Genomic DNA, 16,874 nt, shown 5'->3' on the forward strand with positions numbered 1-16,874 from the left:
TCAGAAGTTTTTATCGTCTAGCGTATTTTATAGTGATAAATTATATGTGTGTTTGTGTATGTATTTTGTGATAGCATTGCTATATATAACAGAGAATGATTCTAGAAAAACCAAGCTGTTCTAAGTGTTTGTGCATTATCGTACTTTCATACTAAGCGGTTCATACTAAAATTGCATTGAAATTCCGGAAAGATGTTTATTATTAATGCTCAGCTAAATCGAATAATAATAGTTTGAACGAATAGCTCAGTTTTTGAATAATGTATAAAAACAGTATTGTAAATAGTGTAACAGAACTCGAATTATACTATATGATATAAACTTTACCTCGTTAAACTGTCAAAAGAAATAGATATTTTAACGAACTTATATTTCTGGTAATAAACTTAAAACTGTATAGTCATTTTTTTATGTAAATGGAGCACATGATATGCACTGAAATGTATTGATAAAGAATTATTTGATACATGCAATAAGTACTTCATACAAGCTACAAGTGAGAATTATGCTACTTAAACAGCAATAACCCCTACAAACAACAACTTGTCTAAATCTGGTTAATACAACTCTACAGTTACTAGTGGTAGATAGTAACATGAGTAACGTCCATGGTTCTCGTCTTTGGTGTACTCTATAATCTTCATCATAGTTATTCCAGTCACTGTTTGATTTGAACCTTCTACCTCTTTCCCTTCCAAAGAAAGGCTGTCCAGAAGCATTGCTCTTCATGATTATCTTTTCCAGTGGGTTGTCGTCTTACATTTGAGTTGCTTCAAATATCTTTCTGATATTTTCTGTACACTTAATGTTATGTTATTCTTTAGGTTAGGGCAATTTTGGAATGTGATTAATCATACCGCTTTTGAAATTAATATCTAGACTGTTGTTCTTTTCCTCTGTAAACTTGGACCCTAAATATTTAAGTGTCCACTTCTACAAGAACTTTTAGTTCACAATAAATGACCTCCCCCCAGTGGCACAGCGGAATATCTGTGGACCTGAAACGCTAGAATAAGGGTATCAGTACTCGTGACGGACAGAGCACCGATAACTCATTGTGTATCTTTGTGTTTAATTACAAACAAATATAATAAATAAACCTGAAATGTTCTTTTATTCAGTTATTAAGATACTGATCTTTTTTTAAGTAAGGAAAAACTCCTGGTATCTCCTTTGTTTTGGCTTCTCGATTTACCAGCTGTTAGAGACTTATTTTCAGTATTACAAGCCCATGTCTTCAGCTTTCCACACGTTTGTCATATATTGCTCCCATAAGAAATCCTGATATAAAAATATCACTGTAAACGCTGGTGGTAGAACAAATCGTCTGGAACTCGCGTGAATTTTGGAGCTAGTTAGACATTGTAAACCACAAATTTACCCAGTGGGCTATTTGTACTCTTCCCACCACCGATACTGAAACCTGATGTCTAGTGTTATAAGTCCACTGACACACTACTGAGCTACTGGAAACTTCGTTATAAAGAGCAGAAGTTTCATAATAGGATTAAAGTTACTGCTCTAACCTACAAAACATAAGAAGAGAGATCCTCTAATTTCTTTGATTTTAAATCAAAATCAACAGTCTCTATGTCTTCCAGTGTCTTTTACGCAAACTTATTTTATTTTTGCATTTTGTTCTATTCTGTTTTAGGTTTCCTTTCTCAAGAAATAAATTTAAATAGCCCTTTGACTATTTCTTCAAATAGATTTTGTTAATAATTATGCTTTATGATAATTCCACTACCATGTTCTTTTTAAAACTTCTGCTACTTACTGTTGTTATTTTTTTTCACAGAACTACACATATGGGACATATTAACATTAACAGTTTCATTATATCTATCATCAATTTATCTATGATCGTTTTGTGTACTCTGTTTCACTTTCTTTTTACACTTAAATTTTGAAACGTCTTTCTTACGTAACTTGTCTTTTCTATTTACTTAACTAAAAAAAAATAATAATTGTAGGTTGCTTTTAATTTGGTATTCTCAACATGAGTCGTACTTTATAAAACGCATGGACTAAATAACCAAGCAGCAGGCCTCACAGAGTTTGAACAAACCGTCTCGGAGTTTAAACTGTTGATCATAGTGTTAAGAAGCTCGATAAATAGTTAGCAGCATCGGTCCTATACAATTAACCTCAATAATAAGACTATCTGTTACACTTCTCACAGTGTGGTTTCATGGTAGCTCGTCCTTTGGATTTTCAGATATTAATATTGATGTTCTCAGTGGTTTAGCGGTAAGTCTTGTAAGGCTAAAAACCAGGTTTTCTTACCGTTGGTGGGCGCATAAAAATAACTTGTTGTATAGCTTTGTTTTTAACAAAAACAAATTAATTCCTTGTATAATAACTATTGTACTACACAACCTATTACTTGATATTTTCACAGTTTTAGGCTATTATGAATGGGTGAAGGTTTACGAATATATGCGATATAAATTAGTCAAAAAAATCGTTCGTTTTGTATTATTTTTGTTTTTCCTCTCTATGCATTATAAAGTGGGCAAATAAATTCCTCATAAAGAAAAGACTTAAGTCACCACTTGTCTGTTTGATTTGTGATCTAAATCTAACAACTACTGTCCCGATATTATAAACTGTTATTAGATATTTTGCAAGTGAAATTAATGAGTTCTTCATTAAACTGTGCTAGTATGGTTCGAATGATTGACTTAATAAACCGCAGTGCATTTTATTTTCAAGGTATTCTATAAATTCATAACAAAATCTTATAATTTGAGATTTTATAAACATATTCAATATTCTACACTTTCTTCAGTGTGCAATAGTTTTTTATTGTGTTGCAATATCTTTTATTTGCGTATATGCACGTTTAAGGAAATATCATGCAACGATTTTTAAGCTCATTAATAAGTGTTAATAACAACCATCAATCAAAAAACACATCGTGGAAGTCATCATCTTTAGAGAAGTTAATAGAGTTATTCAAGCATTCTATTTATTATTCGTAAAATCTTTCTCGCTGAAAACATTACATAAGAGTTTACGTCAGTAGTCTAGTGTATATTCAAAAGATATGCTACACAACCTAATTTTAATCAAGCAACCATACAAAACAGTTATAATCGTTTGTTATTAAGCACAAAACTACACAAAGGACTCTCTGTGCTCTGCCCACCACGGGTATCGAAACCCGGTTTTTAGCATTCTAAGTACGCTGTGTTAATGGGGAGGCCCATAAAAAAGAAACGACAGGTTTGGGATCCAAAATATCAGAAATTTCTCTTTAGAATTTTTTAACCTTTTTCGAGTGTGGTTTTTCATATTTTCAGTGAAGTAATTACAAGAAATCATAAAATTATTTTGAGTTTTACGCGAATGAAAAACTGGGCAGTGGTTAAGTAAAACTGGTTCAAATAATACGTTAAATTTTACGTTACAATACTTGCCAGAACCATAACTTTCACACCACAATACTTGCCAGAACCATAACTTTCACACCACAGTACTTGCTAAAACAAAATAACGTTAACTTTTTTATCATAGTACTTGCCGGGACACAAATTTTAACGTATGCTTCTTACATAAATGAACAAAAAGGTAAAATGTGTGTGTGTTTTTTATGTAGAAGTGAGCAAACAAAAACGCATCTAAACTCCATTATATGACCTTCAGCACAAGATCTGGTCATATATTTACAACAGATGCGTGCACACTTTTCATAACTGTCAACTAAGGTAAACTACCCTCATATGAGAATAGTAGTTTGAGAAAAATATAGGGTTATCCTACGTCTTGAAGAAGATTATCTGTCTCCTAGCCTTAATGACAACTTGCTTCCTAAGGAAAGAGCTATTTCCCCTTGCAATGAACAGTACTCTGTTTTATTGTCATGTGTTTATTGAGAGGACCAACCTCCATTTCATGAATGAAGTAGGCACTTCACACGTGACATTGCCTCACGAGCTTAGACTCGTGTATGAGGTACAGACCGCCTGCACATTGAAATAACAGTTTTCGCCCATTCAATATTTCTCCGGTTGCTGATGTTTGGAGTGGACCGGAAAAGTATGTCAAGGGCGTTTCAGACGGCACTCAACATTAAGGTCTAAAGACATAGACCACAGCTGAGCAACTGTGTACTTAATGGTTCCACAGTGACATTTCAGAAAGTAATTACAAAGATTACCACAAGAGCTATGTTTCACGAGCCTCAGACAGGATGTTTTAAATGTACAGTGTTCTGGGGTGGGGTGATTTTGCTTGTGAATTTGGGATGTTATTTTAAAATTTTTCGTATTGAAGTTCCCTGGAATTCAATTACATTCAATTTTCTAATTGATGTCAGGGATGCCCTTAAACATTATTTAAAGTAGCCATCGTGAAGTGTTGAACCCAACTTGAACACACAAAAAACATAGATCTACATATAACATAACTCTCACCGCATCGTTATAAATCACAGTTTATCGTACATAGAATTGTACATGCGATGTCAGTCCAACAGTCTATTTCTGTATTCTAAACTACTGGTCAAGAATGATCATTTCTAAATGATCTATTTTGTCATTCATTTATTGTTTTGTTTTTTTTTTTAATTTCGCGCAAAGCTACTCGAGGGCTATTTGCGCTAGCCGATCCTAATTTTGTAGTGTAAGACTAAAGGGAAGGTAGCTAGTCATCATCACCCACCACCAACTCTTTGGTTACTCATTTACCAACGAATAGTAGGATTGATCGTCACATTATAACGCCCCCACGGCTGAAAGGGCGAGCATGTTTGGTGCGACCGGGATTCGAACCCGCGACCTTTGGATTACGAGTCGAACGCCTTAACACACTTGGCCATGCCGGGCCTATTCATTTTTTAAAATAAAAATACAGAAACTCTAGGGCAAAACGACAACTAAACTAATAACAATTTAAAAAGAAACTGATTAGAAATTTATGCAGTTAAAGTTTTGTTAAATGCATTTACAGAAATAAGGCGATCTTAGTAATTGATTAGTAATTGTTGTTTCTCTTTTTTTCTTTTTTCAAACGAAATTTACTTATACCACGTTACTTAAGAAGTACCTTAAACCTGTCACGGTGACACAAAGAAAAAAATTCTCTTTTTTGGTACAAACATTTCGTCAGCTTCGTATTCTTACAGGGACCACATTTTTAGACTGTAGATAGCTGTGAACATATCGGAACATAAATAAAGAAATATCTCAAGCAAAATACTGTTCACTCACATGAGTGCAGCTGCAAGGCATGAAACAAGTTCTTGAAATGTTACCATAGGTTTTAACTTCTGTGAAATAATATTCATCCTTATTCCATATAAAAGATGTCTGATTTAAACCTCCCGTGGTTATAGTATTCGTACAAAACACCTTTCGGTGCCGTTAGGTTAGTTTCTGTTTTGTAGATTTGGTCGCAACTGTTCTTAATGTTTTTTTGTTTTATTTTAATAACTGTGTAGCAGTTTAATGCCTCCTCACGATCATATGTTGATAACCATCCAAATACAGAACATTAAACGACATCAATACTTCAGAGAACACACAAAACTAATTTCTCAAAGGTTCCAAATTTTGTAAAATCCAGAAATTTCAAAAATAAACTTTTCAGTTAATTTGAATATAAAAACATTTTTAAGAAATATTGCTAATAAAGAAAAACAAAATTCACTGTATAATAACGAATTTAGCAATACGAGCTTCACTGTTTAGTTTATATTTCACGATAAAGCAACTGAAGTTATCCGCTGCCACTCTTAATTTTTAAATGATGTCCGAGGTAAGGCAACCGGTTAAACGTTTGCCGCCAACTTTTGAGTCACTCTCTTACTAATGAATAGTAGGATTAACTGTTGCATTGTAAAGCCTCCAAGGCTGAAAAACCGCATCGAATTTCGATCTTACAAAGCGCAGATTGCGAGTCAAACATCCTAATCACCAGGCTGTTATGTGCTCCATAATTATATTTCATATGCTGTTATTTATTTTTATAATAGAATAAAGAATAAACCTTAAAGGAGGTAACATAGCCTGTCGGTTGAAGTGGTTGCTTGTTTGAGCCCCGTCACCAAACATGTTCGTCTTTTCAGTCGTGGGGGCGTTATATGTGACGGTCAATCTCGTTATATTCACAATAACACATCTAATGTTGCGAAAGGAAACAAGAACGTGGAGATTTCCCTAGGGCACTTGAAGAATTGTTCAAAAACTAAGGCCATATATTTAACAGCAGACCTTCCAGTATATTAACTTTGCTTTTTTTATCTATATTATTTCCAAACCCAGTTTAAATAATCCATATATTAAAATGTTTATTTGTGTTGTCATTAAACGCAAAGGTATCGAAGCCCGATTTTTAATGTTATAAGCCTTCAGACTTACCTCTGAACCACTGGAAGGGCACATTAAAAGGAGAGTTATTGTTCTTTCACATTTCCCCCGACATGAAGAACTGTATCTAATTAAGGAATAATTTTCAAATATTCACTTACCTAACTATGACTTATAACAAGGGTTAACTTGTAGACTGAGCTTTTTTTGCCTTCGATTTGATATAAATATCCGAAACTTTAATTTTCACCAGTATTTAACTTAAAAATATATCGACATATGTCTATAAAATTCATTGATCCATTTTTAATCGCTATACGTATAAAATAATGCAATTTTCTGATCACAAACACTTTTTGCCATAATCATGTTAGAAACAGAGAAAGCGAAGAAATAGAAAGGGGCACGACGTTGGCCACGTGACGTCTTTATTTACTATAAATATTAATATAATGTTCTTACATATTAGCTAATGAAAACAAGTAGCAGGTAAAATTACCCTTCACTAATTATATTACTCGTTGTATTTCTTTCTCTTTTCTTTTCCTGCGAAACAGTTCTCTCGGCTTTTCCTTACTTCTTTTAACTAGGTAGCTGGAAATTAATTTATTAAAATATGTTAATCTGGTTCATCAGTTTGCACGTTCAAAGTTGGCCAGGTAGTAGCGAAACTAAGACCTAAGTCCCTATAAAGCTTACATAAAAGCCATTTTGTTAACTGTTTTCAGAAATTGGTCTTTGAAGGTACTCAGACTTAGGTTTGGTTTGTCTGGAATTGAGCACAAAGCCACACAATGGGTTATATGTGCTCTGCCCATCAAAGGTATCGAAACACGAATCTTAGCAGTATAAGTCCGCAGACATTCTCCTGTGTCACTAGGAGGCGTTACTGGAACATAAACATTTTTGACATATCGTTTGGATATTTTATTTGCATAGAAATTAGAAAGTAAAATATGCTTTGGCCTTAGGAAAACGAAAAGATGTAGAACAGAGGCAACGTAACGAAACAAACTCGTTTCTTTTCTGGAGAATAACATTAATATTATTACTTCCGTTAAAAATGTAACACGTTAAAATACCTCGTTGTTAACAAAAGTAACTTTATTACAGTTACAAGCTGCTTTAGTAACGTGTTTCTTTTCACTCTGTTTACTGGAAAACGACATCTTTGTCGCAGTATGTTTAACTTGGCCCACCCAGTGGCACAGCGGTATATCTGTGGACTTTCAACGCTCTAAACCTCATTTTGATATCCGTGGTTGGCAGAGCATAAACAGTCCATTGTGTAACTTTGTACTTAACGTCAGAGAAGTAAATATACGTTTAATTCAAGTAGCTAAACGTTTTATCAAAATTTTCATTCAAAATTATTTTTAAATAGTTATTTCAGCTCTTATAGCTGATGATGTGTGTAACGCACATAGTAATGATGAACATATATGATCAATGTAATTATAAGATTCACCTAAATTTGTATCTGTTAATAAATAGATTACTGTCCTTAGTGGTATCCCTGAAGACAATCGTCTATTGTAGATAAATGATTTTCAATATTGGTTGTTCGCATTGTTTTATCTGAAGATAACGTCTTATTGTATCAAAAATAGTTGTAATTATTTGTTATATCTATTGTTAAGCTCTAAAGAAGAAACAGATTTGAAGACAATAGCAAAGAGGATTGTCGGTTTCAAAATGTTTCATTTATTCACGACCATAGTTTCGCCAGTAAAGGCAGACGTCATCATCTGTTTCATGATCGTGAAAAGATGAAGTTTTTGTGAACGTATAATTTGTTTTATTTATTTCTGTGGAGTTTCATCAAGTACCGACGGTTTCAGTTATTACTTAAAGAAGTTTGTGTTTGTGTTGTTTTTCGTATAGCAAAGCCACAAAGGGCTATCTGCTCAGCCCACCGAGGGGAATCAAACCCCTGATTTTAGCGTTGTAAATCCGGAGACATACCGCTGTACTAGCGGGGGGCACTTAAAGAAGCTTATCCATATTGTATTTATAGTCTTAAATATAATTTTGGCTTTTTGCTGTGTCTTAAGTTTCTAATGTATTCAAACAACTGTTTTTGTTTGTTATATATATTGATGTACTTGAATAGACCCATCTATTGTTTACAAAGAGTTCTAGTTGGTTGTTTTCTTATTATTTTATCTAAAGAAAATGATCTGTTGCGTGAAAATATTTATAGATATTGTTTTATCAGTTCTTATTTGAGAACAGACTTCTGTACATAAATGATTATAATTATTCGTTCTATCTACTGCTTTAAATAAAAAAGCTTGTTTGCTATATATTTTACAAAATACTTTATATATAATACATTGCAGCTTTCATGAAGACTAATCATTATTTTTCAACGCGATGCTCCTGGTTCCATGATGTCCTTGGAACTTGGAACTATTTCTTCCAACATCAATTGTACATAGTTTGATGCTAATGATTAATTCTTCTGTGTAAGCACTACAGTTCCCATTGTGACAAGCTTCACCCAAGTATGGTGAAGTCGATGTTAGACTACCCTAAACGTGCCCATTGGAAACTTTTTTTTCCAACGGCAATACATTCATGGCTCTAAATACACAAGCTATGGCTTGAAGACAGATAAAACTGGTGCATATGTGATCCAATTATAGATCACTATCACAACCAAACTGGCTCTTGTGGGAATATCATAAGGTGCATGATCTTTCTAAAATTTTATTAAATGTGCCTGATAATCCAACCGTGGGGGTGACTAAGAATATACATTAAGAATTCTTATAATCCCTTTTCCTCAAATATAGATGTGTTGGGACAGCCAAAGTCCGTTTAAAAAATAAACAGAATAGCAGTAATTGTGCCGTATTAATGAATTACAAAAACGACCGATTTCCATTATTATACAAAACTACTTTTCAAAACATAAGGGCTCATTAAAATAAATTGTTACATATGAGTGTGAGTCTTGTTTAAGTGGAAGTTTAATTAAAAGTCATATAAAGTATACAAAACGAACGTACCTCTCTTCACATATTTAACAAAAGTGAACGGTAACAACTAGAAGACACCAAAGGTTTTTAATAGGGGTTAGATTGGTTTCAGGTATGACAAAAAAAAATTAGCTTAATCCATCAAAGTAATGTCACGCTTGACTGAAAGCTTAAACATTCGAGGTAATAACATAGAAACACTGTAATAATTTCAACTAAACATCTTGATCGAAATTGTACGTTATGCTCAACTATAATCAGTGTAGTAAATTTGTCAATCAAAATTACCTCATTACATTCAATCTGCACATGGTATGTCATACGAAATGTATTTCCTGGTATTTTCCATATGTTCTTTTATTATTGTTGACCTAGTGCTGATGGTACTGACATACTCCTTGGTGCGGCAGGATAAAAGATAGCTTAGCTTTTATTAATCGCATTTTAACACTTAAATAAATATTTTGTTCTAAAAGAGAGGTTTAAAGGTACAATGCGATCATAAAGTCTCAATCGTAACACATGTTATCGGAAGTGAATGTGCATATACACAAAAGGTCATAATAAATGTAATTCCACAGCTTGCAGATTTTTCCACCTGGAGCGCCACATATACTGTGTGACGTCATGCCGAAATAGCCATGTTCCTATTTTACTTAACTTTCTTGTGAAATTGAGGTTGTAACTCTAACAGAAAACAGGAGTAAATTGAGTTACCAACCAACACCAGTTTACCGAGACAGACCGTCTTTAAACTTTTGCTGAACTGATTTAACTCATTACAGTTAGTGTTAACAATGTATGCTGCCATTCACTGTAACAACTTCCAGACGTGTTAATACATGGTACACAGCTGCGCACAACTCACTGTTGTGGATGGCAAGAATTTGGCGCTGAATGTTGATCTTAAGACCAACAGTCGTCTGCTGACGGTTATGGTACACCAACGTTTTCACATAGCTTTATATTTTTCGGAACTTTTAAGGGTTGTTATGGATGTTTTTCTAGTTGTTAAAATTAGCACGCCTCCGTTAAACTTTCTTTTTTGCAGCTGACTATAACTGAATGCTGAGCAGTAAATGAATATGTTAAACGTATGTTTTTTTCGTCAGAATAATGCTTAGAAGTAGGAATTTAAAAAAGGGCTTGAGAGGGTAAAATTGATTGAGACCGTTGGACCAAGCATATTCTCTCAGATTATATGACAAAGTCTGGGTGGTTTTAAGAGAGACATCCAAGCTAAAAATGACCACTAGTATAAAACATCCTACGAATAAGGCGTAAAAGAGTTTCAAGAGAGCTACCCTTACCTCAGTTCGATCTAAAAGCTTTTAAAGTAGAGTTAACGACACTTTAAGAAGTCAGCTGAATTAACGATGAGGTCTTTCGACCATTGTTTATGTTTCTTAGTGTTCGCTGTACTAGCGATTGTCAGGCTCCAGGAAGACTTGAACACATCTGACTTCTTTCCAGTCAAATGCTAGTTGAAGAACGAAAAACACTTTTACTCAAATTAAAAGCTTTTTTTTTACCTTTAACCCGAAGACTCCTATACTGGTTTGGGGACATTCGCTCTGTAATTCTAGTTTGTTTTTATAAGTTTTCGATCACATAAATTTTAGGCAATCTTACAAAGCAATGCTTAAATATGGAAATATATTATCCTTTATTTTTTACGAAAATGTATAGTTGTCATTCTTCGGGTTCTCTGGTAAGACAACAGTAATTTTACGGACCTAACTATAAAATCCAGAGTTTAATTACTTGTGGTGGACACGGAGAATAGCCCACTGTGGCTTAACTCTGCAACAAACACACAGTCATCCTTCATCAAGTTTTTCAACCTCTTGATACACCTTGATTTAAATATTTTTTTTATAAACACAAAGATTCATCAACATCTAGAAGTACTCATGCTAACAACCGGAAGTATAAATTTTATGCGAAAGGAGAAAACTGCAAATAATATATTACATGCAATACTAGAAGCTTTATTATTTAAGTTATATGAAAAATGCGTAATAACAAACATTATAAGTTATATGTGCTGTCAGGTAACAAGAAGAAATATAGACATTTGTTACCAAATGCTAACGAATATGACAAAGAAATATTAATCTTTTCTAAAAAAACACAGGTCTTGTTCCCTCCCTTTTTAAGTATAAATTAACATAATAATTTTGAAGATACAATGGAAAAAAGAAAAAATGGCATCATCTTTCACTTGCAAGTTTTATATGTTGCGTTAACAACATAGTTTAACACATATAACCTTTTCGATTTTAGCCCATGAAATAGAGAAACCCACCATCCCTCAGATGTCGGAAGGATACCTTACATGTCTGGATAATGGACATATTTATAAGGATGGAGAGACGTTTGCTTCCACAACCACAAGCCTCCAGCCTCAACAACCCAATCAGTGTGTTCAATGTGTTTGTCAGGTTGGTGATACCTTAAACATGAGCGATTGAAGATTGTCAGATTGGTGATGCCTCGAGTCTAAATGACTAAGTTCTTTTAAATTAGAGCTTAACACAGCCCAGTGGTTAGCATGTTGGACTATGGATCTGAGATACCATGGCTCGCATCCCATTACAGAATAAAAACATTCCACATTGTGTGCTGTGAATGTGCTATAAGAATGACGGCCAAATTTTACAATTCGTTCTGACAAGAATAGCATAAAATATGACAATGGGTGGTACTGACTAGCTGACTTCCTTCTAGTCTATTATTATTAAATTAGAGACAACTAGTGCAGATGAACGTCAGGTAGCTTTATGCGAAATTCAATAAAAAGTATTCGGCTAATAACATTTTTAGCCTGAATATTTAATGTATATTAGATTAGTGATAATTATTTTTTGAGTGCATAACGTATGTTAATGGTTATTAGAGTCTGAAACTAATGTCAAGTGGGTGATACTTTTGATCTGATAAGTTTGTATATATGTATATGATTGGCTAATGAGTGACATGCATTTGGCACGCGGGTAATATCAGACTTGATTGGTTTGGCTTTTTTTGAATTTTTGCGCAAAGCAACACGAGAGCCATTTTCATTAGCCGTCCCTAATTTAGCAGTGTAAGACTAGAGGGAAGGAAGCTAGTCGTCCCACCGCCAACTCTTGTGCTACTCTTTTACCAGTTCTAACGCCCCCACAGCTGAAACAGCAAACATGTTTGGTGAAACAGGGATTCAAACCTGTGACCCTAAGATTTCGAGTCAAGCACCCTAACCACCTGGCCTATCAGACTTGAAATAGATACTGAATAAGTAACATTGTTTTTGCGTTTCTATAGTGAATCGAAAGGTGAGAATGAAATGTTATAATTCTAGTATACATGAAACGTAAGACACTGTAACCTTTATCTTCTTCACTGTCTGCTTAATCAAGTGTATAAGACTTTATTTTAATGAAACTGTTATGTGTAAAGCTATAACAACTTTCTGCCTTGTAATCATTAGGATTTGCTAAAATTAGAAGTTTTACAATTATTTACTGAAGAATCAATATGGCGAAGAGAAAATGTTTATAATATTTTAAGGTATAAGTAAGATGATAATGTACAACGTTCTGTTTCAATATTTTACTAGTTTATCTCCTAAGTTGTTTTTTTCCGTAAGATAATCTAGTACAGAGATCATCAGTGAATCACTTATGAGAGTAAATACGTTAACAGTTGATTTAATGATTGTATATATTTCATTCATTACATTACAAGTAGTTTTGTCATATTTATCTCGAAGTTTTAAGTGGTAAAGATGTTTTTTAAAAACTTGATAGATATGTGAATTGTACCTTATTTTATTTATTAATTTGATAGATTTTTATCCAAGCTCGCTATCTTACTACCGGATTATTCTGACTTATACTTTTATGTTAGGTTCTTTAAACTTCACTTGATATTTGTGTTACAACTATCAGAAAATATGTTCTTTGTTCCATATAAAGAGTTTAATCTGCACACTACTGACAGACTTTGGGTACAAACTTGTTTCTCACCAGCAGGGCGTTTGTACATGATGTATCCTCTACTGATAGGACAGCGGAACATGTTTAATCTAACCGCTACCGGCAAAATGGTTCTACTTAACCTGTAGAGAACAACTGTATTTCTTTAATTTGTCCGTTACTGACAGGATGGTGGTACTTACTTTGCGTGTCCTCTACTGGTATGACAGCCATACATATTTAACTTACTCAGTATTGACATGACAGTAAGACAATTAAGATATCTATTCATTACTGGTAGGAGAGTGGTAAATGGGTAACTTATCCGCTACTGAGTTACCTCTGTGGCACGTTTGACTTGTTTATTACACCGTCATTTATACTATTTAATTTGTTTACCACTAGTAGCCTACAGCCAATGTTTCGTTTGTTCATCATTGACAGTCCTGTGACAAGTCTTATACGTCCGCTACTGATATTCCTACAGTACATGTCTAACGTTTTAACCACTGGCAGCCCTATAAGACAAGCTTAGTTTGTCAGCTGCCATTGGTCATGTGATCCGTAACACATATTTCATTGGTCTACTAAATTGCATTGACAAACTTACACATCCAATTGGACAAGGGTGTTAAACTTTAAGGAGACATCTTTATAGAGTGCATTTGTTCAAAATATTGTGTATGACATTTCCATGTAGATGTTGTTCAAACACTTATGGAATGTATGGTATCTCTATCCAAACTCTAGTAGTTTTAGTCCTTTAGTAAATGCTTATTTAATCTTTTACTAGCAGTCCCACATCACGTGTGTAGGTTTTACTCTTGATAACCCAACTTCGTGGGTTTGGTTTCTTTACCATTCCAGTAGTTTTGTTTTGTTTTGTTTTTTATTTCACGCAAAGCTGCACGAGGACTATCTGCGCTAGCCGTCCCTCATTTAGCAGTGTAAGACTAGAGGGAAGACAGCTAGTCATCACCACCTACTGCCAACTCTTGGGATATTATTTTACCAACGATGAGTGGGATTTACCATCACTTATAACGTACCCACGATTGAAAAGGCGAGCATGTTTGGTGTGACGAGAATTCGAACCCGCGACCCTCTAATTACGAGTCGAACGTCTTAACCACCTGACCATGCCGGACCTATTCCAATAGAACTCGTTTATAAATGAAAATTCTAGAAGAAAAAACAAAATTTGGGATACGATTCCCGCGGTTCTTCGTTTTTGTACTAAAACAAATCAACGGAACTTTCTTAATTTGTCCGCTTCTGGAGTCCCAGACAGCGTAGTGAGCTATGCACAAGACAGCTTATCATAATCTAAACATTGAATAAATAGTTACGACACCTACATTCCAATATTACGTGAAAATGGTTTAGACTACAGTGTTTTCCTTTATCTGCGATCGACTGTAATAGTGTACTTTTTTTTCTTTCACTAAACCCATTCTTACGTAAATTGTATACGATATTTACTGTAATTGAGATCGAAAATATGTTGTTGCAGGAAGGAAGAATATTATGTCGTCTTAAAACGTGTAAATTAGCGACCTGTTCGAAGACGATATCAACTCCTGATGATTGCTGCCAAGTTTGTCAAGGTAATAACAAAACTTTCCAGAATAATGATGTACACGACAATAAACTGTGTTTTCTGATTTATTACAACCACCTAATTTTTCCGGCTGAGAAAATGATTTCCTTTCAATCCAATAAACATTCGATAAATAGAACTTATTCGAATAAATAATAATATTTCTGACTGTTAAGTCAGACTGTGAAATATTCACACCATTCATTATCAATCCCTAACAAGGAAATATTTGTAAGTGAAATCAAGGAGGTTACCATGCTAAGGAATTATTTTTATTAGCAATAATGTTTTGTTTTTCCATCAGTTTATGTTCAAGTAGCAGTCTTTCCGAATGTTTTTTATATTGGATTATATGAATGAATATTTGATTTCGAAGAATATATATCATGCTTACATTATTGAAGATGGAGTCTACATTTTGTGATCGAGATTCTTCTGTGACTTGAAGCATCAATTTTAACATTATTTGTATTTTAATTGTCACATATAAACACAGCGTCCAGTTAACTCAGTTAACTTTATGTTTCTTCTTCTTTGCCTAATACTGTTTAATTATTCAGATATAAATTCAGTAGAATTTGATCGAATGTAAATCTCACATTGTGTGTTTAACCTAGACTTTTGTTTTACCCCTAAATTTTTCAACTGCTTTCTTTTAGACACTAGTATATTGTTTTCTATCGTACAGCGTAAAATTTATGAAGTTTTCTGCATTCCATTAAAATGAAATTAATATAAGGATTCCGGTTTTTTCTATCTTTTTAAACGAATTCTCGTACATTCAAAACAAAACTTTTAAACAGAAGCGAGTAAAGACGAAAAACATATATGTTAAAACGGCTGGTATGGATACAGAAAGCTCTATGTAGAGGAGCGAACAACGTTTCGACCTTCTTCGGTCATCGTCAAGTTGTTGAACACGAAATACAAAGAACTACATGACTTACAGAAACAAAAAAATGAGCCGTAAGCCTGATGATGACCGAAGAAGGTCGAAACGTTGTTTGCTCCTCTACATAGAGTTTTCTCTACCTATACCAGCCGTTTTTACATATATATTTTTCTCTTCAAGTGGGTTTTCTCGTCATCACCGAGTGAAGACGAATTTTTTACTGCTCGAGAGTCATTAACTTAAAACTACTACCCAGTTAACTCATCATAAAAATCAATAATATGATTTAACATAGATATGACTTATTATTCTTGTTGTTAAAGGCCAAATTCGACGCTTTTATTTCTGTACAGGAATCAGTAAAAAAATTGTTTGATCATATGTTCGTATCATTCTTCAAATCATATACAATTATCCTTGTTAATATATTCCAAATCAACCATACACCACTAGTCATGACGTAATTCTAAGTTCGATCAGAGTACGATTTCTAGTTACAAAGAATAATGAAAGAAAAGTAAACTTTTTGTTGACCCACTTACAACTAGATGTCTGTGTGTGTGTTTCTATGTTCGAAAATTAATTGTTACGGGCCCTAAACTGGTTAATTATCATTGATTTCCGATCAAGCAAGCTTCTTACTCACTTAAATTAGAAATAAAATTAACCCATTAATTAATACAGTTTTTTTAATGTAATGCTTTCACTTACAATAATTAAATTCGAATGATTCATCATATAGGTATCATCACTGTTATCGACATTCTCCGCCATAATCCTAGCACCCTCTTCTGAGATTCTTCCAGCTCAGGAGGTTTAGGATATTCCTATACCCGTACACTAACTTATAATCCAAAATAATCATCATAGTAACAATAGGAAATGATAAAGAATATAGGTGCCTTAAACATTTTAACCATACCTTTAATGAAACTAACATTAAAGAAAATAGATTAGAACTTTATTTACAAAATACATAAACCTTAGTTTTCGCTCCATTGTTTCCTTTCTGTCCCTTGAGAAGCCTAATGACCATTAGTTAGAATAGCAAACTATCTTGATGATATAGGTAAGGTAGTGTGATAACAGTACTAGGGGGAATTGCCGACTTCTTTGTAGTAATTCAAA

The 16,874-nt window shown here is 33.7% G+C and overlaps 1 protein-coding gene across 3 annotated transcripts in view; it reads left to right on the plus strand.

The window, feature by feature from the left end:
• LOC143237165 (chordin-like protein 1) overlaps window positions 1-16,874 on the plus strand; it is a 59,808-nt gene that overhangs the window by 24,882 nt on the left and 18,052 nt on the right. For all 3 annotated transcript variants that reach the window (XM_076476117.1, XM_076476119.1, XM_076476118.1), the window contains exons 5-6: window positions 11,582-11,739; window positions 14,768-14,861. In XM_076476117.1, coding sequence (XP_076332232.1) covers window positions 11,582-11,739; window positions 14,768-14,861 — 252 coding nt within the window. The remainder of the gene's footprint in view (window positions 1-11,581; window positions 11,740-14,767; window positions 14,862-16,874) is intronic.

This window comes from Tachypleus tridentatus, chromosome 13, assembly GCF_004210375.1.
Source record: "Tachypleus tridentatus isolate NWPU-2018 chromosome 13, ASM421037v1, whole genome shotgun sequence".
NCBI lineage: Eukaryota > Metazoa > Arthropoda > Merostomata > Xiphosura > Limulidae > Tachypleus > Tachypleus tridentatus.